Here is a 22,758-nt window from a genome sequence, read left to right on the forward strand (position 1 = left end):
CGCGTTTCCTTCAAGTCACCTGGCGGGCCAGCAGCTGATTCGTCTGCCCATGGTCCGCTGGTGGGGTCGTAGGTCACAGCGCCATACCAGTCCAGCACACTCTCGAGCCCACCTGTCTTCAGCAGACCAGTGCAGGATGCCACCAATCCAGAGGGAAAAGACTAGCAGCCTCAAGAAGATGTCTGTTCCTCAATTCAACCACTGCCCCCCCCCCCCCCACCAGGTGCCTGTGCCCCACTTGGACCTCTGCCCACCATCTATGGAGTCTTCGCCCATCCCCTTCCAGTGAACAATGTGGAATCCCTTTGATCCCCTTGTTTGCAAGTTTTTCATGCAGCCCTGTCAGCTCCAGCTTCCCTCTCCTCTGTCTGCCCTCTGCCTTCCATTGTCCACCTGCTTCATCCACCTCCTTGTCTCTCTGCCTACCACCGTGAACCCTCGTTATTCCACCCTCCCCCTGCTCAGCCCTCCTTCCACATTGTTCCCCTTATCTTCGTCAAGTCAACAACCCCCGTCCCCAACAGCCCTTGTTCCCCGCAGCCCCCAGCCTCGCACCCACCCCCAGTTGAAATTTGGACCTTTGTAGTGGTGGCTGCATGAGTCCCGCAGCACAGTGCTGTCCAGATAGACACTGGTGTGTGGCAAGGAGAGGCAAGGAGACCCCTGTGCTCCCCAACCCCAGGCGCAGTTCTGATCTGAGACGGTGACATAGGAGGGTCCATGGGTCCAGGAAGCTCGGTGCTGTCCATGAAGACCAGCTCGGCATGGACATGGAGGGCAGGGGACGGTCTGTCCCAGCAGAGTGGTGAACAGCGCATCAGGAGCAGCACAGCCACTGTGGCAGAAAGTTGTTGCACTCACCCCGAAGCGAGCTGAGGACCGCCTTGTGCCCGCCACTCTTTAACAATCGGGTTTTAGGCCAACATAATTTCACACTGGGGTGACACAAGATCGAAAGGCCTGATGGGATGCCGGTGGCCAGCTGTTTTAATCATGAGGTGGCCCCGACAAAAATATCACATCTACAGTGAGATGTGCACTCTGCCCCATGTCTCTCAGTGACAGAAAGACTTTCTCCAAAAGCTTTTGTTACCCACTTGTGATTATACCTTTACAGAATCTCACCGCCTGTGCTTGCCTGAACATCGGCCCCATCAAGAATGCCACTGTAATCCCAGGCAAGTGTCCGAGCCCAGGCTGTCAAGAGGCTTTCCTGACCTTCATGTGCGTGATGTGCGTCTGCAGTCTCATTGGAGCAATGGCGCAAACACCGGCGATCATTATACTCATCAGGTAGGCCGCCCTGCACCTAATACCGTGTTATGCCAGCTTTAACGGTTACCTGATTGATGTGAATGTACTAAAACCTTGTAGACCAGAAGGTGCCAGGTTTAAATACTGGTGTGTGCTCAATTAGGTGATTTCAGCTAAGTGGTTCAGACTTCTCAATTGACCCCAAAGCGACCATACGGAATGTGTGCCTCCTCGCAGCTAGAATGGACCTCCCATACAGATCCCCTTGCAGCTTGATCAGATCAGCACCACGGGGCCCATTGTAGAAGAGACACATTTAAACAATTTACTGGGTGTTCCTTCCACATGTAGATCATTCCCAGACGTCTCTTGGTGTATTCCTGTAGGATTAAGGGATGTTGATTGGGTTACACTCTGGGCGGGATTTTCGGTTGGCTGATGCCAAAATCGGGAAACACGACTGGACGGAGAATAGGTTCCGACGCTAAAATCGCGGCGGGCGCTGATTTGACGGCAAATTGCAATTCTCCGTCATCCCAACAGCAGCGTCAATGCGGTCCGGAACACACGTACAGTAAACTCCATTTGCATATCATTAGCGGGCCTGACCCGGCATTCTCCGGAGCCTCCACGATTCTCCACCTCCGATGGGCCAGGGTTCCGTCGGCAAGGTTCACTTGTGCTTTTAAAAACTGTGAAACCGGCGGCATGGTTCCAGAGGGAGAGAGAGGGGGTAAGAAGAGTGTCCAACATTACCAAAGTTTGCTGGCAGTTGTGCCGCTGGCTGGGGTGGGGAGGGGGGAGGGGGGCTTCTGCCAGGGTGGGGGGGGGGGGGGAGTGTAGCAGGGATGGGCAGGAGGTGGGCTGTGCGGTTAGGGTGGACGGACAGGGAACACCATTACCACAGCCTGCAAGGCAGCCATGTAGCTACATCCACCGCTGACAGACCACTGTGAACTTTTTTTTAAATTAAGAGTACCCAATTTTTTTTTCCCACTTAAGGGGCAATGTAGCGTGGCCAATCCTCCTAACCTGCACATCTTTGGGTTGTGGGGGTGAGACCCACGCAGACATGGGGAGAATGTGCAAACCCCACACGGACATTAACCCGAAATCGAACCCGGGTCCTCAGCGCCGTAGGCAGCAGTGCTAACCACTCTGCCACCGTGCTGCCCTTTCCCACTGTGAACTTAGCACCACTCCCCTCGGTGCCCTCTGGCCCCAGCCGACCCATCAGCTGGATGGACGCGCTCCAGCGCAACCAGTGCCACCTTGTTGGCTGGGATGAGTGTGTGTGGGGATTGTAATGTGTACATGTGGGTGAAGCTTGTCAACCTCCTGAGTGACAATCACAGACCCGGCGAATCACACACCGTTTTTCGTTGGAATCGATTGTGTTCTACTTGGTGCCAGTGCTAGCTCCTCCACAGTTGCTGAATCGATCCAGGTTTGGCGCCAGATTTGCTGTCGTGAAAGTCCACAAATCGTGCCCCGGCGTCAACACTTAGTCTCAGCAAGAGAGAAACCAGCCCACTAACTTTTCATCCCTGGGACCTGGGTTCATATCTGGTCGAGACAGACGGGATCTAATTAGCTTCAGCAGATTTGTTTGTGAAATGAGCCAGTCTCAGAAACCATTGGTGTGGGACCCACAACCTGCGAGCAGCTCACCACAACAGAACTAGCCGGCGACTCGCACATCCTATGAAAGAATAAGTCATTTTTAAAAACAACAACATTGCCACAAATGGACATTAAGAATGTAACTCTCACCCAGAGCGGCCACATGGTGTGGGAAAGAGTGATACAGGAGGAGAAACTCTTGAGGTTACGGCTGAACGACATTGTTGGTCTAGCTGAACACTGCATCTAACCTGTGCTGTTTCTGATCCAATGGAACTACAAGTAGTGCCAGACTGCACCAGACTTTGGGATAGTGTAAAGGAAACATTGTCCTGTGTCTGCTCCATGCTGGGCCTGACTTGTAAGAGGTCAAGGCTGAGTTTGTGTGCCTGAAATTGGAAAGTATTCCATTCCTTTCAATTTGCATGTCTTAGGATCCACAACCATTTTTAGCACAAAGAATTGACAATGAGGATTTTTATCAAAGGAGAAAGTCTCATTATGATTTTGAAAGCTGACGAGTGACAGTACAGAGGCCCTGAACCTTGGTCTGAAATTCCATTCTCGCATTGGCTGTGCAGAGACGGGATCATTCCTGGCTCCATGAATATGACATATGTGAAAATGTCCCCAAACGTCAGACTTTTGGTCTAGGCTAATGGGCCAGAGTCGAGTCAGGCGACTCTGGAAGTAGTGTGGAGTCCGGAGTGGAGCCTGTGTGAATTGGGTAACTCGAGCGGATATAACAGGCCTTCAGGAAGGCCTCCCTCTCAGGTGGGAAGTCCATGGTTAAGTGTCAGAGCCTCGCAAGAGATGTTACCAAATTCACAGGTGAATGGGAACTCTTTAAATGTTGACCAATGGGCCTTGCCTCCCATCTGCTCAGCTGCTAACGACCTCCTCATCCTCCTTAACAGAATTGACAGGGGCCTTCCTCCTGCTCCTCCTCCTCCTTCCCCGCTCATCTCCCCCCCACCATCTTCCTCATCATCTTCCTCCTCAGACGTTGAAGCTCCAGCCATGGCATCTTCCCCTTTGAGTTGTAGGTCCCTCTGCTGCACAATGTTATGCAACACGCAACACTACCTGAATACCCTTGCTGGGACATACTGCCGGGCTCCATCTGAGCAATCGAGGCACGTCGATTTTTTAAATGCCAATGGCCTGCTCTGTTGCTGATGTAGTTGTGTTCTCCTTCATCTTGAGGTCTCCTAAAGAGGGGTCATAGGCCAGGTTCCTTAGGGGTAGCCTCTGTCCCCAAGAAAATAGCCATAGATCTGCGTTGTTGCCTGCAAGTGGTGAGGCGGTTGGGAACTTCTTAGTGTGAAGATGGTATGGCAGCTGCCAGGTAACCTTGCACACACTTGAAGGAAAACCTCTTCTTGCTCATGTTCACTTGCTTCTATGGTGCCCGTGTGTGAGGGTGCCATGCCCATGTTGTATCTTCCTTGGCACAGTGTTCTTCCAGGCACCTGGGTGCATGAGTCTGTAGGAGCAAATTAAAAATTGCCCGAACAAGTGCAGCAACCCCGCCCCTCCTACTCCCTTGCGTTAAAGCCAGACTGTTGCTATTGAATATTTGCCACTTCCGGGGCAGTTAATGCAACTTTAGAGCAAATTGCAAATGAGTCCATGCGCCTCTCCAAAAGGATATCTTAGCTGTCCAACAAAATCCACAAGGTTTATACCTGCTCCTTCCTACTCTAATCGGCACAGGTTGAGCAGGATTCTCCGCCCCACAGCACCCGTTTTCTGATGTGGTGCACCCCCGCTGGCAGAGGGGACTCCCGTTCAGGCCGCCAGCCGATGGGGTTTCCCGTTGTATTCACCTCCACGCTTTCGGGAGATCAGCGGCCGTGAGTGTGCGGCCGGCGAAGGGGAGGATCCCGCCGACGGAGAATCCGTCGTGATTCACACATGGTCAGCTGCCTCTGCAGAACAGTAAGAAGTCTTCCGACACCAGGTTAAAGTCCAACAGATTTGTTTGGAATCACTAGCTTCCAGAGCGCAGCTCCTTCATTAGCTCCTGCAAAACAGACAAGCACCAAACGTGACCCTGCCTCATTCCTGCCCCCACAAAAATGGTAGGTGCCATGTTCGGGGAATGGATTCTGGATTTCGCCCTCCTCCGACATTCCTGCAGTGACGGAGTGGCTCTCTGTCATTGCGAAAATCCAGGCCTCGGTGTTCAACTTCCTTGTTTTTAGTTTAATTTGCCTGATCATGTTCAGAAACACGCAGAGAATAGCGTGGGGGAGGGGAAACAAAATGCACAATGCATCCCTAAATCACTCGCTTTGTAACGAATCCCAGTAATCAACAGACGTGAAAAGGTCAGAAGATGTCATAGCTGAACGTTAATGATTCAGAAAATGACAAACCTTCGTCCGGAAACACTGCTTTCATTTTTGATTCCCTCTGGCTTCAAGTCATCTGTTTGAAGAGGTTTGTAATTTGTGAAAGAAATAATTGCGATGGATGTAGCCAGTCGCAGTGCAGGCACAGGACAAATTGATTATGAGCGTGCTAATTAACTCCCATTCAGTCTGTTTGTGTTTTTCCTGTCTTCCTTCAGGGCTGTTAATCCTGAGCTCAAGTCGTATGCGCTGGGCGTTCTGTTCCTGCTTTTGCGATTGCTTGGTGAGTTTCTGCATGCCTGTTTTTTACATATTAAATTGAGAAAGCCATGTGGGGGAAGGACCATCATGCGAGACCAAGGTTGCAAAGAGTAGGTAAGAAGTTGCGAAGAAGCAGGAATGAATGGCTGGGTGACCCCCAAGTTCGTATATTGAAAGATTGTTGGGGTCATTGAATACACAGAGGAAAGAGGTTTTGTCATTTTCAAGTCCCAGGAAAGAATAAACTCAAGTTTGGTGGGAAGTGGGGCGGGATTTCGTGTTTCACAGTGGTGGAGGTGGCCTGGGGGCGAGATCTTCTGAGCCCACCGCTGTCAACGGAGCTTCCCGTAGTATGCATCCCACCCCCAAAACCAGGAAATCCATAATAACAATAATAACCTTTATTGTCACAAGTAAACTTATATTAACACTACAATGAAGTTACTGTGAAAAGCCCCTAGTCGCCACACTCCGGCGCCTGTCCAGGTACACGGAGGGAGAATTCAGAATGCCTGATTCACCTAACAGCGCGTCTTTCGGGACTTGTGGGAGGAAACCGGAGCCCCCGGAGGAAACCCAGACACGGGGAGAACGTGCAGACTCCCGCACAGACAGCGACCCAAGCCAGGAATCGAACCTGGGACCCTGGTGCCGTGATGCAACAGTGCTAGCCACTGTGCTACCATGCCACCCACGGCTGGGGTTTGCTGTCAGTGGGGCTGGAACACCCCACCGGCGAGTACGGCCAGCAAATTCCACTCGCGGAGTATGAGAGTGAAGCATTTGCCACAGGTGAAAACAGTAGAACAGTACAGCACAGAACAGGCCCTTCGGCCCTCGATGTTGTGCCGAGCAATGATCACCCTACTCAAACCCACGTATCCACCCTATACCCGTAACCCAACAACCCCCCCTTAACCTTACTTTTAAGGACACTACGGGCAATTTATCATGGCCAATCCACCTAACCCGCACATCTTTGGACTGTGGGAGGAAAACGGAGCACCCGGAGGAAACCCACGCACACACGGGGAGGACGTGCAGACTCCACACAGACAGTGACCCAGCCGGGAATCGAACCTGGGACCCTGGAGCTGTGAAGCATTTATGCTAACCACCATGCTACCGCGCTGCCGCAAACGCCATGGAATACTCAAATATTCGCAAAGTGACCTCTAACAATGTATCAACCTTGGTTCAAGTGATTACATTCTTACATTTAAACTGGAAGGTTGTGGATTCACATCCCACATAAACTAGAGCACATTATTCTAGGCTGATGCTTCTGTGACCGACTGAAGATTCGGGGCATGCCAGCGGTCCTTGAACTTTCTCAACATTAAACCAACCCCCTGCCTTCTCCGCTGGCTGTAGATAAGATCCCCTGGCACTAGTTGAAGAAAAGGGGGGCATTTTAGGTATACAGGATCCATTCAACGACCCTGGACTGCCAGCGTGAAGCCTCGCTCAGGGGGGTTTGTTATACTAGCTGAAATCTTCCTACCCTTCCAGAGCCGCAGGTGGCGACACCCCCGCCGCGGGTTCCTGGCAGCGGAAGGTGCGAGCGGCGGGAAAACCATTGACATCGGCGGAACTGGAAGATCCCACCTCTGGCCAATGGCAGTCCACCTCTACAAGACGCAGCATGGGGCAGGGGAGGGGGGGTCACCCATCCCGCCCATTGTGTTTTATCTCTATTTCCAACCCAAGCTCCCTTTGAATTAACCGCCCCATTACGATCAGCAGAATTTACACCCACATTGCTTTTTTTTAAATTTAGAGTACCCAATTATTTTTTCCAATTAAGGGGCAATTTAGCATAGCCAATCCACCTACTCTGCACATTTTTGAGTTGTGGGGGTGAAAACCACGCAGACACGGGGAGAATGTGCAAACTCCACACGGACAGTGACCCAGGGCCGGGATTCGAACCCAGGTCCTCAGTGCCGTAGGCAGCAATGCTAACCACTGTGCCACCATGCTGCCCCTCACCCACATTGCTTAATAACGAATTTTAAAACTGCCCTAATTAGCATTATGAATCCACCTTCCCACGATAGCGATTGAAATCAATTATTTTGTCACAGCTGTTGAAGTTTAATTCTCTTAAAAAAAACCTCAAAAGCTGCAGTTTGCCCCAGCCGCTTCAAGATTTATTGATCGATCCGAAATTGTTTGCTTTGTCAGCCATTTGTGTAAACTACTAAAATAAAAACCATTCGGCACTTCAGGATTCACTGCTGCATTGCTGGAGTAAGTTGCAAAGTTTAGTATAATCACTTACCGCATGTCATCTGCACAAGGGCCAATGTTTTCAATATTAATGATCAAATTAAATGCTGATGTAATCAGTCACTTCCGCCATTTTACACCAGTTTTCCACTTTCCAAAGTGCCAGGTTAATTATTATTGTGCAACGTTCAGGGAAGCTCTGACTGTGTTATGTTTGTTTGGGTCTTTGGCTGACTGTTCGAGACAATCCATTGGCATTAATCCTTAAATGTTGCCCTCTGGTACCTCACCCGATTCATCATTTATTGTTTGGATCAGCCATGATCATAATAAATGGCGGAGCAGGCTCCCGTACCAGCCTCCCCGAACAGGCGCCGGAATGTGGCGACTAGGGTCTTTTCACAGTAGCTTCATTTTAGGGGCTGGTTTAGCTCACTCAGCTAAATCGCTGGCTTTTAAAGCAGACCAAGCAGGCCAGCAGCACAGTTCAATTCCCGTACCAGCCTCCCCGGACAGGCGCCGGAATGTGGCGACTAGGGGCTTTTCACAGTAACTTCATTGAAGTCTACGCGTGACAATAAGCGATTTTCATTTTTCATTTTTTCAAATGGCTTCCTTCTGCTCTTATTTTCTATGTTTTCTATGTATGCCAAGTCAAAGGCAGAGGGAAGAATCTCGCTCGACACAGTATGTGCCGGATGTTGCCCTCAGTGTCATAGAACATAGAACAGTACAGCACAGAACAGGCCCTTCGGCCCTCGATGTTGTGCCGAGCAATGATCACCCTACTCAAACCCATGTATCCACCTATACCCGTAACCTAACAACCCCCCCCAACCTTACTTTTTTTAGGACACTACGGGCAATTTATCATGGCCAATCCACCTAACCTGCACATCTTTGGACTGTGGGAGGAAACCGGAGCACCCGGAGGAAACCCACGCACACACGGGGAGGACGTGCAGACTCCGCACAGACAGTGACCCAGCCGGGAATCAAACCTGGGACCCTGGAGCTGTGAAGCATTTATGCTAACCACCATGCTACCGTGCTGCCCGTGTTGTCATGTTGGATGAGTCAGTTGAGAGAGTTAGCATCACCCCTGAGATATGTCCTGTTTCTTCTCCGACACCCACACTCAAACATTCAAGCGGAAGGCATTGATCTGGATTGGGAGCCTAAGCCTATTTCCCCCAATACCACAATAAAACCAACTTGCATTTGTATAGTGCCTGCAATGTGACAAAACATCCAAAGTGCTTCACAAGAGTGTCATCAACGTAACAAGGCAGCCACATCAAAGAGATATTAGGCCAGGGTTTTGTCAAAGGGGTAGGTTTGAAGACGTGTCTCAAGGTATGAGCGAGAGGTAAAGAGAGATAGGAATGTTTAGGGAGGGAATCCCAAAGCTTGGGTTCTTGGCAGCTGAAGGCATGGCTACAGCGGGCAGCATGGTAGCACAGTGGTTAGCACTATGGCTTCACAGCACCAGGGTGCCAGGTTCGATTCCCCGCTGGGTCACTCTCTGTGCGGAGTCTGCATGTTCTCCCCGTGTCTGCGTGGGTTTCCTCCGGGTGCTCTGGTTTCCTCCCACAAGTCCTGAAAGACATGCTATTCGGTAATTTGGACATTCTGAATTCTCCCTCTGTGACCCGAACAGGCGCGCGGAATGTGGCGACTAGGGGCTTTTCACAGTAACTTCATTGCAGTGTTAATGTAAGCCTACTTGTGGCAATAAAGATTATTATTATAACAATTGTGGAGGGAGAAAAATCGGAAATGTGCACAAGACCAGAAGTGCAGGAGTGCCAATATCCGAGGTTGTTTAGGGCAGGAGGAGGTTCAGGATATACACCCTCATCTCCCAAAATCATTTTTAATATTCAACTTTACACCGGACTGGGGTTCTGCTCCACACAGTGCCAATCCTGAGGGAATTGAATGGATTTTGCAATCAGACGCTGGCTTTGTATAATATTAAACTGAAATTGGTTCATGTTGATGCAAGAATAGCAGGTTAAATGAATTGAAGGGTAATTAATGGACAGGAATTTGTCCAAATGAAAATAAGAACATTATTAAATTCTTCAGACCAAGTTAAACTCTACTGAGATTAATTTGAAAGGGTTTTGAAATTCAGCTAACGTTTATACATTTTCTTAATGTGAAATCTCCATTCATTCAAATCTAAATTGTGCAAAAAAAAAGCCACCTGTGCTATTTTGTTAAAATTGCTTAATTTATTTTAATTTGTTCGAGGGATGTGCGCATCGTTGGCTGGGCCTGTATTCATTGCCCATCCCTAATTGCCCTTGAATTGAGTGGCTTGCTAGGCCATTTCAGAGGGCATTTAAGAGTCAACTACATTGCTGTGAATCTGGAATCTGGAGTCACATGTAGGCCAGACCAGGTAAGGGTGGCAGATTTCTTGCCCAAAAGGACATTAACAAGACTTTTGACGACAAAATCGACAACGGTTTCATGGTCATCACCAGACTTTTAATTCCAGGTTTTTATTGAGTCATAATTTCACCATCTTCCGTAGTGGGATTCGATCCCTGGACTAGTCGTTCAGAGAGCAGGGATAATGCCCTGCGGGTTCAAGACGAACCCACAGGGCATTATCCCTGGTCTCTGAACGACTAGTCCAGCGACAATACCACTACGCCACCACCTCCCCTGAATTCAAACCATTGAGTAATTGAAAAGATAACTTGAATTAACAAATCAAAACTGCATCATCAAACCAGTTACACAAAGGGTGGGATTTTCCACACGTCACTACCATCACACCCAACCCTCCCCCACAGAACGCTTTGTGGCGGCGGAGGCCCCCCCCCCCCCCCATTGGCCAGCGGTGGGATCTTCCAGTCCTGCCACTCTCAACGGGGTTTCCCATTGTTTGTACGCTCCGCTATCAGGGAACCCAAGATGCAAATCCAACATCGGCATGACCGGAAGACGGCTCCAGAGGGTGCACGCGAAAGTGTTCATTTTAAATGACATTAACCCTCACTGGGAGTCTGCTACATCTGGTCAGATTTATTCGTTGAGGTAAACCTGGACCCATTGGCCCAGTAAGAAATAGTGAGAAGTGGTTAGATCCCGGTCACTGTCCGTGTGGAGTTTGCACATTCTCCCCGTGTTTGCGTGGGTTTCGCCCCCACAACCCAAAGATGTGCAGGGTAGGTGGATTGGCCATGCTAAATTGCCCCTTAATTGGGAAAAATGAATTGGAAATTCTACATTTATTAAAACAACAAGAAATAGTGAGGAGAGGATTATCCTGCATTCTTAAATGTTTTAAAAACTTGATTGATTCAACTGGGTGGAGCATGGATCAGCACGATGTATCTTCCAGTGATGGATGCTTCAATTTAACATCCCAAGGATGGTTCAAAGGAATAATTACTCCTGAGATAATTGGAGAAACATTGAAGAACCATAGATACTTCCAGCACAGAAGGAAGCCATTGTAAAAGCAGTGGTAGGTATCCCACAGGCCCACTTGTTGTCAGTAATTGTGTAAATTCCTCATCATGGGCGGCATGGTAGCACAGTTGCTCCAACAGGGTCCCAGGTTCGATTCCCGGCTCTGGGTCACTGTCTGTGCGGGAGTCTGCACGTTCTCCCCGTGTTTGCGTGGGTTTCCTCTGGGTGCTCCGGTTTCCTCCCACAAGTCCCGAAAGACGTGCTGTCAGGTGAATTGGACATTCTGAATTCTCCCTCTGTGCACCCGAACAGGCGCCAGAGTGTGGCGACTCGGGGATTTTCACAGTAACTTCATCGCATTGTTAATGTAAGCCTACTTGCGACAATAAAGATTATTATTATTATCTGATTCCCTTAAAAAGTTCCTCCACCTTTTAGGTTGGAGGATTCCGGCCTCCAAAAGCTCTGAGTTGAAAACATTTCTCTCCTGTCAAGGACGTTTGGTAAATGAATTTCAATCTGTGACCTCTGGTCATGGATCCACTCACCAGAGAGAAGAATTGTTCTCCATCTACTCACGTTGAAGCCTCTCATCGTCTTGCAAATCTCGATCAGTTCACCTCCCTAACCTTGCTTACTCCATGGACAACAGTCCAACCTGTCCAAACCTTCTTTATAACCAAGTCCCTTATTCCTTCAGCACTCTTCCATACCCTTTCTAATCAGGGTTTACGATTTGATGTGGAATGTCAGTAACAATTGTTTACTCGCCTAATTGCTTCACTCCCTTTTATGCCAGAATGCTTCCTAATTGCTATGGCAAAGGATTCAATCGATAGCAAATTCACTAGATTGCAATGGTAGGATATATAATTTACCACTACGGTGGGTGTTATTGTTAGTCTCTGGATTGTACAATGGTGCTCCCACAATGATGTTAGGTATTTTCTCCACTAATGATTCAAGAGTGGGAGTGTATGCTGGATGGTATTTGCCTTGAAGGTGCTGATGTTCCCTCATTTAGCTGATATTGTCCGTGTTTGATCATGGATGTCACAGCGTGGGATGCTGATGACAAGCTCGCACTGCTGAGTTGTTGCATTGCACAGCACCTTCAGCAGCCACAGTGCTGGAGGGGTTGGATGTGGAACCCCATGGACGAGGCACTTATGTGGATTGCTCTGTGATGAATATTCAATTCAATGACCCAAAGTTGAGAATGTTTCTAGTCACTTAGTTCCATTCCAGAACTAAATGCAATATTCTAAGAGTTATCCAGAAAGTTCTAATATTAATTAGTTGGGACTTTGAGTCATACGAACATTAGGAGCAGGAGCAGGCCACTCGGCCCCTCGAGCCTGCTCCGCCATTCAGTAAGATCATGGCTGATCAGATTGCAACCTCGACCCTCGTTAATCAAGAATCAATCTAGTTCTGAATTTAAAATATTCAAAGGGCGGGATTCTGCGCCCCGGGACGGAGAATCAGACGTCTGGTCAAACTTGGGGGAAGTGGGGGGGTGCACTCAGAAAATCCGGGAATGGGGAGCTGCTTTGCAATGTGGGGGGCCGAGGTGAGGGGGGGGGGAAGGTGATGGCTGGCCGCAGGACCTTGCTATTGGCCTGTCCGCTCAAAATGCCGGCCCGATACCAACAATCCTTCATATTCCTCGCCAGGGGCTGGTTTAGCTCACTGGGCTAAATCACTGGCTTTTAAAGCAGACCAAGCAGGCCAGCAGCACGGTTCGATTCCCGTACCAGCCTCCCCGGACAGGCGCCGGAATGTGGCGACTAGGAGCTTTTCACAGTAACTTCATGAAGCCTACTCGTGACAATAAGCGATTTTCATTTTTTTCATTTCATGTATAAATTTACCTGGCGAGAGATACCGGGCAGGATTCTCTGAAAATGGGCGATGACCCACGCCAGCGGCAAAACCGGCGCCCGCCACTCCGGCGTCAACAGCCGGCAAAGTGAGGAATTCTCCAATTTCGCGGGGGGCTAGGTTGACGCCGGAGTGGTTGGCGCCGCTCTAGCCGGCGCCAAAGGGCTGGCGTGAGTTTGCGCATGCACGGAACGGCCGGCCTGATCTCGCACATGTGCACACTGGCTGGCGTATTTCCGGGCATCCGCAGACCGGCCAGTGTATTCCCGCGCCAGTCCCCGGGCAATATGGCGGAGCCCTACCGGGGCCAGGCCTCCCCCCAGGGATTCTCCGCCCCGGCGGCAGGTCGGAGAATCCCGGCCACTGAATTGCTTCCTCAGAGGAGCGCAAATCTGCTACAATCCACCTCCTGTGGGATAACAAACGGCTGGATTCTTCCACCCCGCCCGCCACAAGATCGCCTCGGGCGGGACGCGACCATGTAATGGTCCATTGAGCTCAAGTGGGCGCGGCCGGAGAATTCCACCTATAGTCTCCCAAACAGAGAATCCTGCCCAAAGATTCTGCTTCCACTGCCGTTTGAGGAGCTCCAGAGACTCATAAGACTCTGAGAGAAAAAATATTCTCCCAACCTCTGACTTAAATGAGCAACCCCTCATATTTCAAATGTTACCCCCAGTTCCAGATTCTCCAGCAAGAGGAAATATCCTCTCCACATCCACCCTGTCAATACCCCCCTGGATCTTAAAATTTTGATCAAGTCTCAAAGAACAAAGAACAAAGAAAATTACAGCACAGGAACAGGCCCTTCAGCCCTCCCAGCCTGCGCCGATCCAGATCCTTTATCTAAACCTGTCTCCTATTTTCCAAGGTCTACTTCCCTCTGTTCCCGCCCGTTCATATACCTGTCCAGATGCATCTTAAATGATGCTATCGTGCCCGCCTCTACCACCTCCTCTGGTAAAGCGTTCCAGGCACCCACCATACTCTGCGTAAAAAACTTTCCACGCACATCTCCCTTAAACTTTCCCCCTCTCACCTTGAAATCGTGACCCCTTGTAACTGACACCCCCACTCTTGGGAAAAGCTTGTTGTTATCCACCCTGTCCATACCTCTCATAATTTTGTAGGCCTCAATCAGGTCCCCCCTCAACCTCCGTCTTTCCAACGAAAACAATCCTAATCTACTCAACCTTTCTTCATAGCTAGCACCCTCCATACCAGGCAACATCCTGGTGAACCTCCTCTGCACCCTCTCCAAAGCATCCACATCCTCTGGTAATGTGGCGACCAGAACTGCACGCAGTATTCCAAATGTGGCCGAACCAAAGTCCTATACAACTGTAACATGACCTGCCAACTCTTGTACTCAATACCCCTTCCGATGAAGGCAAGCATGCTGTATGCCTTCTTGACCACTCTATCCACCTGCGTTGCCACCTTCAGGGTACAATGGACCTGAACTCCCAGATCTCTCTGTACATCAATTTTCCCCAAGACCCTTCCATTGACCATATAGTCCGCTCTTGAATTTGACCTTCCAAAATGCATCACCTCGCATTTGCCTGGATTGAACTCCATCTGCCATTTCTCTGCCCAACTCTCCAATCTATCTATATTTTGTTGTATTCTCTGACAGTCCTCCTCGCTGTCTGCAACTCCACCAATCTTAGTATCATCTGCAAACTTGCTAATCAGACCACCTATACCTTCCTCCAGGTCATTTATGTAGATCACAAACAACAGTGGTCCGAGCACGGATCCCTGTGGAACACCACTAGTCACCTTTCTCCATTTTGAGACACTCCCTTCCACCACTACTCTCTGTCTCCTGTTGCCCAGCCAGTTCTTTATCCATCTAGCTAGTACACTCTGAAACCCATACGACTTCACTTTTTCCATCAACCTGCCATGGGAAACCTTATCATACGCCTTACTAAAGTCCATGTATATGACATCTACAGCCCTTCCCTCATCAATTAACTTTGTCACTTCCTCAAAGAATTCTATTAGGTTTGTAAGACATGACCTTCCCTGCACAAAACCATGCTGCCTATCACTGATAAGTCTATTTTCTTCCAGATGTGAATAGATCCTATCCCTCAGTATCTTCTCCAACAGTTTGCCTACCACTGACGTCAAGCTCACAGGTCTATAATTCCCTGGATTATCCCTGCTACCCTTCTTAAACAAAGGGACAACATTAGCAATTCTCCAGTCCGCCGGGACCTCACCCGTGCTCAAGGATGCTGCAAAGATATCTGTTAAAGCCCCAGCTATTTCGACCCTCGCTTCCCTCAGTAACCTGGGATAGATCCCATCCGGTCCTGGGGACTTGCCCACCTTAATGTCTTTTAGAATACCCAAAACTTCCCCCTTCCGTATGACAACTTGACCTAGAGTATTTAAACATCCATCCCTAGCCTCAACATCCATCTTGTCCCTCTCCTTTGTGAATACCGATGCAAAGTACTCATTAAGAATCTCACCCATTTCCTCTGAGTCCACGCATAAATTCCCTCTTTTGTCTTTGAGTGGGCCAATCCTTTCTCTAGTTACCCTCTTGCTCCTTACATACGAATAAAAGGCTTTGGGATTTTCCTTAACCCTGTTAGCCAAAGATATTTCATGACCCCTTTTAGCCCTCTTTATTGCGCGTTTGAGATTCGTCCTACTTTCCCGATATTCCTCCAAAGCTTCATCAGATTTGAGTTGCCTCGATCCTATGTATGCTTCCTTTTTCATTTTAGCTAGTCTCACAATTTCACCCGTCATCCATGGTTCCCTAATCTTGCCATTTCTATCTTTCATTTTCACAGGAACATGTCTGTCCTGCATTCTAATCAACCTTTCCTTAAAAGACTCCCACATTTCAAATGTGGATTTACCCTTAAACAGCTGCTCCCAATCCACATTCCCGAGCTCCTGCCGAATTTTGTTATACTCTGCCTTTCCCCAATTTAGTACTCTTCCTTTCGGACTACTCTTATCCTTGTCCATGAGTATTCTAAAACTTAAAACTTTAAACACTCTAAACACCAGGAGCAGGATTCTCCGACCCCCCGCCGGGTCGGAGAATCGCCGGGGCGGGGGGGGGGGGGGGGGGGGGGGGGGGGGGGGGGGCGTGAATCCACCCCCCCCCCCGGCTGGCTGCCGAATTCTCCGGCGGCGGAGATTTGGCGGGGGTGGGGATCGCGCCGCGCCAGTCGGCGGCCGCTAACAGCGGCCAACCCAGCCATTCTCCGGCCCTCGATGGGCCGAGTGGTCGCCCGTTTATTTGCCGGTCCCACCGACATAAATTAGAGTAGGTCTTTACCGGCAGGACCTGGCGGCACGGGCGGCTTCCGGGATCCTCGGGGGGGCCACGGGGGATCTGGCCCTGGGAGTTACCCCCACAGTGCCCTGGCCCACGATCGGGGCCCACCGATCCACGAGCGGGCCTGCGCCGTGGGGGCACTCTATTCCTCCACGGCGGCTGCTATTCCTCCACCATGGCCAACGCAGAGATGACCCCCTCTCCCCCCCGCGCATGCGCTGGGATGACACCAGCACACGCTGGCACTCCCACGCATGCGCCAACTTGTGCCGGCTGGCGGAAGCCTTTCGGCGCTGGTTGACGTGGCGCCAAGCCCCTTCCACGCCGGCCGGCAGGGTGCAAATCACTCCGGCGCCGGCCTAGCCCCTGAAGGTGCGGAGGATTCCACACCTTTGGGGCAGCCCGACGCCGGAGTGGTTCACGCCACTCCTTCTCGCCGGAGTTGCCCGCCCCGCCAATTACGGCAGAATCCCGCCCCAGTAGTTTCAAACCTAACCTCCCCAACCACTTGTCATAAGCTAACCTCTCCCATTCCTGGTATTAGTTTAGTAAACCTTCCCTGAACTGATTCTAACACATTTACATATTCCCTTAGATAAGGAGACCAATACTATACACAATATGTCAGATGTAGTCTCACCAATTCCCTGTACAACTGAAGTATAACCTCCTTACTTTTGTAATCAATTCCCCTCACAGTAATCCCACTGTATATGAAACACATGCTGACAACCACTGCTGTTTATCATGGGGCCATAATCAATAAGCTCTCAACTAGTACACCCAGTCTTCCTCCAATCTCATCTGCATGATTGTAGCCTTGATTAAGGGCTTAGATTCTCTGGGTTTAGCATCTTGCTGAATTATCATGCATTTACATGAATATCATGTGCCAGTCATCTGTCGAGATGTGATTCCTTTTTGAATGACTGCTTTTTCTGCTCAATACAGCTCACTGTCCTCAACAGCTCTGATTCTCGTACATTTGTGAAGGCCATTAGGAAAATATGAAAATCAGGGGCGGGATTGTCCCCTACCCGGCGGGGCGGGGGGTCCCAGTGTAGCGGAGTGGCGCCAACCATTCCGGCGTCGGGCCTCCCCAAAGGTGCGGAATTCTCCGCACCTTTAGGGGCCAAGCCTCACATTGAGGGGCTAGGCCCGCGCCGGAGCGGTTGGCACCACGCCGACTGGCGCCAAAACCGGCAACAACAGCCTTTGACGCCCACCGCCCGGCGCCAGGGCTGGCCGAAAGGCCTTCGCCGGTTCGTGCATGCACCGGTGCGCCATGGGGGGGGGGAAAAAGAGTGCCCCACGGCACTGGCCCGCCCGCCGATCGGTGGGCCCCGATTGCGGGCCTGGCCACAGTGGGGGCACCGCCCGATCGCCCGGTGCCCCCCCCCAGGACCCCGGGGGCCTGCTCGCGCCGCCGATCCCGCCACCACCAGAGGTGGTTCACACCACGGCGGCAGGAGAGGCCTCCCAGCGGCGGGACTTCGGCCCATCGGGGGGGGGGGGGTCGGAAAATTTCGCCCTAGAACTTTCAAAATTGAACTGCGTGGAATTCTATTAATCATTGGTTGTGGCTCCAACGATTCTTATTCGTGACTTCTCAATGCTTCTATCCAATTGACAGCTCAATTCCAAGCGCATCACCTTAGTTACGTACTTTGTGGAGTCACTTGCCAAATGCTTCCAAAAGTCAAAATGTATGATGCATCAGTCATACCCCCATCCACAAATATGGTCACATTCCCAAATAAATATCATCAGATTTCCCAGGCACATCATCCTTCTCACGCAGTCCCCACTCAGTTTAAACCCATGATCCTCAATTGCATTTGTAATGATTCAAGTGACTACCCCATTATCAACATTGAGCTAAATGGTCACCGATTTCCTGGCTGACACCTTTAATAACAATAATAATCTTTATTGTCACAAGTAGGTTTATATTAACACTGCAATGACGTTACTATGAAAAGCCCCTAGGCGCCACACTCCAGTGCCTGTTTGGGTACACAGAGGGAGAATTCAGAATGTCCAATTCACCTAACAGCATGTCTTTCAGTGCTTGTGGGAGGAAACCGGAGCACCCGGAAGAAACCCACACAGACACGGGGAGAATGTGCAAACTCCACACAGACAGTGACCCAAGCCGGGAATCAAACCTGGGACCCTGGTGCCGTGAAGCAACAGTGCTAATCACTGTGCTACCATGCCGCCCTTCCTTTGAAGCTGGGCAGCACAGTAGCACAGTGGTTAGCACTGCTGCCTCATGCCGTCAGGGACCCGGGTTTGAATCCCCCCTCGGGTGACTGGGTGGAGTTTGCACGTTCTCCTCATGTCTGCGTGGGTTTCCTTCGGGTCCTCTGGTTTCCTCCAACAGTCCAAAGATGCGCAGGTTAGGTGGATTGGCCACCCTAAATTGCCCCTTAGTATACCAAAGGTTAGATGGGGTTACGGGTAATGGGGATCGGGTGGTGGATTGGGCCTAGGTAGGGTGCTCTTTCAGAGGGTTGGTGCAGACGTGATGGGCCGAATGGCCCCCTTGTGCTCTGTAGGGATTATATAAGATTGGGATCACGTTAACGAATGTGCCAACTTTCTACATCCAAGGTGCTGTGATGGACATTATCCTCGAGCACCACACTTTGGACTGCTACAGTATGTTGCACCTGTGATGGGGTGCAGCTCTGCGCCTGTGACTAGCCCACAAAGTTAACTCCCAATTTCATTCCACCAGTTTCCTGTCCAGTTCAGTTGAACAATACGTGGATTTGGTAAGGAAATGAGCAAGGTGCCTGGTGTGACACACGATGGGCGAAGTTCTCCCAAGGGGAGACAAACAGCCGACGTCGGAGTGAAACCCAGAGTGTTTCTCTCCGGCGTCGGAGGCCTCTCCTCGCCCGCTATCCTCCCCCCCCCCAACCCGGGGGGCTAGGGGCGGCGGCGCGACAATTTCGCGCGCCGGGCCTCGACGCTTGCGTCAAAGCGGCGCAGCCGGAATGACGTGGCCAGCGGCGCCTAAGTGACGTCACCCGCGCATGCGCAGGTTGGCCGGCTCCAACCCGCGCATGCGCGGTCGCCGTCTTCCCCTCCGCTTCCCCACAAGACATGGCGGCTTGATCTTGCGGGGCGGCGGAGAGAAAAGAGTGCGTCTTTTAGAGACGCCTGTCCGACGATCGGTGGGCACCGATCGTGGGCCAGACACCTCCTGAGCACGCCCCTGGTGCTCGATCCTCCCTCCGCCCCCCACAGGCCCCACATGCAGCGGTCGCGCGATGTTCACGCCGGCAGCGACCAGGTGTGGTTGGCGCCGGCGTGAACCGGTCAGGTTCCGCAGGCCGCTCGGCCCATCCGGGCTGGAGAATCGCCGGTCGCCGTTAGAAACGGCGAGTGGCGATTTTCCGAGCGGCCTGTCGCAAAACGCGACATGCCATTTGGGGGGGGGGGGGGGGGGGGGGGGGGGGGGGTGGGAGAATCGCATGGGGGTGCCAGGGCGGCGTGGCGTGATTTGCCCAGCACACCCGCGATTCTCCCACCCGGCGTGGGGGTCGGAGAATCGCGCCCGATATGTTCATCTGAAGTTAAAGTGATGATAGAGTCACTGCAAGTCACTGGGCTGCCCCTTGTCAACCGGGCAAGATATCATGCAGAATTCCACTAACAATTTGGCACCAATACAGCCTGAGTCAGCAGCTTCAGGAGGGTGGGCGGGAAATAAATTATGCACAAAATGTCAATCCTTTGATTTGATAATCATTTACCTACTGGTCATTTTTTTTTTTCATCCGTAACTCTTTTCAATTTTCTTCCCTCTGACAGGTTTCATTCCTCCTCCTCTCATATTTGGTGCTGGGATCGATTCAACCTGCTTGTTCTGGACCACTATCTGTGGGGAGCTGGGGGCGTGTATGCTGTACGATAACGTGGTTTACCGGTACCTCTACATCAGCATCGCCATCACACTGAAGACATTTGCATTCATCCTGTACACGACCACTTGGCACTGCTTGAGGAGAAACGGCAGCAAGTATATTAGAGACGATGAGAGAAATCTCCAGCCGCTGACTGCGAGCGACCTTTTTGCCTCAACCTTAACGTTGGACACTGCGGGGAGGGACTCTAGCCAACCTCATTCACAAAAGACCAAATTTATCTACAATCTTGAGGACCACGAGTGGTGTGAAAATATGGAGTCTGTCCTATAAAAAAAACTTATAAAATTTATGCTGTACATTTTTGGGGGATGGAGGAAAAGAAACAGCGTAACGTTGTCCAGATGGTGCATTCTTAAACTTTACAAAATTTTCTTCAGCGTTTTTGGTTCCAGAGGCCAAGGGCAGGAACTCATGATGACGGCAGAATGACTATTGAAAACTTGATGTGTGTGTGTGGGGGGGGGGGATTAATCAGTGTCGCCCACTAATGTATTGTCAAGGGCCATAACCACAACTGGCGCTTTGCTCGAGTCACTGTTTGGCATGCTGAGGTTTCTACGTCACAGAGTGAGAGGGCATGGCTCTGGTCTTGCCATTAGCCAACACAATGACCTCCTGGTTTCAATCGTGCGACTGTGGGCAGTTGCCAATTGGAGGCCAGGCCCTCCTCCTACAGTAATCTCTAAACCCAACAGTTCTACCTTAAGAGGGCCCCTTTTCAATTGGGGGTGTGGCAACTGGGATAACGCCAGCTGCCAAAAACCTTCCCTTTGTCTTCTTTACCTAGAGAACAGGAGAAGAAGTGGGGAGAACTCATCAAACATCTGAAAGCTGGAATGGAAGCCCTTCAGAAGGCGCCTGAATATCAGATCGACAGAGAGCCACGCTAAAGAAGAGAACCAGGCCACACGTGAACTCGAGGGTGAATGATGCACGCCGCAAAGTTCAATGAAAAGACCCTTACCAAAATAAAGAGCAAAGGACTTCTGAGAAATGAGATTCTAACAAAGACTCTGAACACTTTGTTCTCTTGTAAATAAATGTGTGAACTTCCCTACACTCAGCCGTAGACAGAAGAAGTAATTTGCCTCTCTGGTGTCAGTCAGAAAATGTTTTACTCCTGTCCTTGGCTACAAAAGAAGTCCACCTTGACATGAAGGTGTTTCCCTGAAGGAATATCTACAGCCTCAAAAATATGAATGTTTCAGAAGTTGTGTGTTACTTGAAGGTTATATATAAGTTTTAAATAGGTGGCACAGTGGATTAGCCCTGTAGCCTCACGGCGCCGAGGTCCCAGGTTCAATCCCAGCTCTGGGTCACTGTCCATGTGGAGTTTGCCCATTCTCCCTGTGTTTGCGTGGGTTTCACCCCCACAACCCAAAGATGTGCAGGGTAGGTGAATTGGCCACGCTAAATTGACCCTTAATTGGAAAAATGAATTGGGTCCTCTAAATTTAAAAAAAATATGAGTTTTAAATAGCAATTCACAAAGCTCCCTACTGGCTTAGTGAAACTCAGCAATATATTCAAGCTTTATTTTGGGTCACCCGTGTGTGAATCATACGTGGGTTAGCTTTTTGAAAGAGATATCAAATTATTCTCACTCCCCTGCCCTTGACCCACCGCCTGGCAGCTTATTTTTTCACGGTAGCTACCCAATTTTCTTTTGAATGTTAACATTGGAACTACTTCCCCACACCCTTTAATACAGCGCATTCCAGAATGTAAGAATTCACAGCATTAAAAAGTCTCCACATTTCCTCCCTGGATTTCTTTGCTCGTTTTCTTAACTCTGTCTCCTTTGGTTACCAACCCTCCTGCCAATGGAAATAATTTCTCCCTTTAGAAAATCCTTTCCAATTTTGAATTTTTTATCTCAGCCTGGCTCCCTCTGCCCATGAAAAATCAACGGCCAGTTTACTGAGAAATCCACACAGGTAGAGACTTGGTTTGTTCAATATGGAGTTTCTGCTGCACACTTTCTCCCTTCCATTACAGGGAGCAGTGCAATTTTGGCAGCAACCAAGACTTGGGAGCATCCCAAGACTTGGGAACATCCCAAGTGCACTCGTAGCTAAAACAATTATACAGCTTTGAAACAAGGAGCACTGGTCAGTGTCCCATTGTTTGACCTGGATCACAATGCCCATTCAGCATTAGCCTGTAGCTCTATTGGTGCATGGCGTGGAGAGAAACTATCTCCGATTGTTCAGATCCATCAGGGCTCCCCCTGGCTGCTTCCATTGTTGGGAGTGAACCAGCTCAGCACAGACTTGGGGTTGAGCCTTGCTCCCGTGGATCAGCGCACACCAGACAGAGAATTCCATAGTAGCGTCTTCAGGAAAACCTACCACCAGAAACCAGCAAGACGAGTGAGGTACATTTTGGAATCTTGTAGAAACAGGCGCGTTCAATATTTGATTTGTGACCATGTGTGTGACATCTTTCATAAAATGTA

The 22,758-nt window shown here is 50.2% G+C and overlaps 1 protein-coding gene across 2 annotated transcripts in view; it reads left to right on the plus strand.

The window, feature by feature from the left end:
- The window catches only part of slco3a1 (solute carrier organic anion transporter family, member 3A1), a 268,172-nt gene extending 246,114 nt beyond the window's left edge, over window positions 1–22,058 (plus strand). The window contains exons 8-10 of one of the 2 annotated variants that reach the window (XM_038813327.1): window positions 1,118–1,293; window positions 5,423–5,517; window positions 20,185–22,058. In XM_038813327.1, coding sequence (XP_038669255.1) covers window positions 1,118–1,293; window positions 5,423–5,517; window positions 20,185–20,570 — 657 coding nt within the window. In that variant the 3' untranslated portion in view covers window positions 20,571–22,058. The remainder of the gene's footprint in view (window positions 1–1,117; window positions 1,294–5,422; window positions 5,518–20,184) is intronic. The other variant, XM_038813328.1, reaches the window with a different exon arrangement.
- Window positions 22,059–22,758: the final 700 nt, after the last annotated feature.

The sequence above is a fragment of the Scyliorhinus canicula genome, chromosome 12 (assembly GCF_902713615.1).
Source record: "Scyliorhinus canicula chromosome 12, sScyCan1.1, whole genome shotgun sequence".
NCBI classification, from domain to species: domain Eukaryota; kingdom Metazoa; phylum Chordata; class Chondrichthyes; order Carcharhiniformes; family Scyliorhinidae; genus Scyliorhinus; species Scyliorhinus canicula.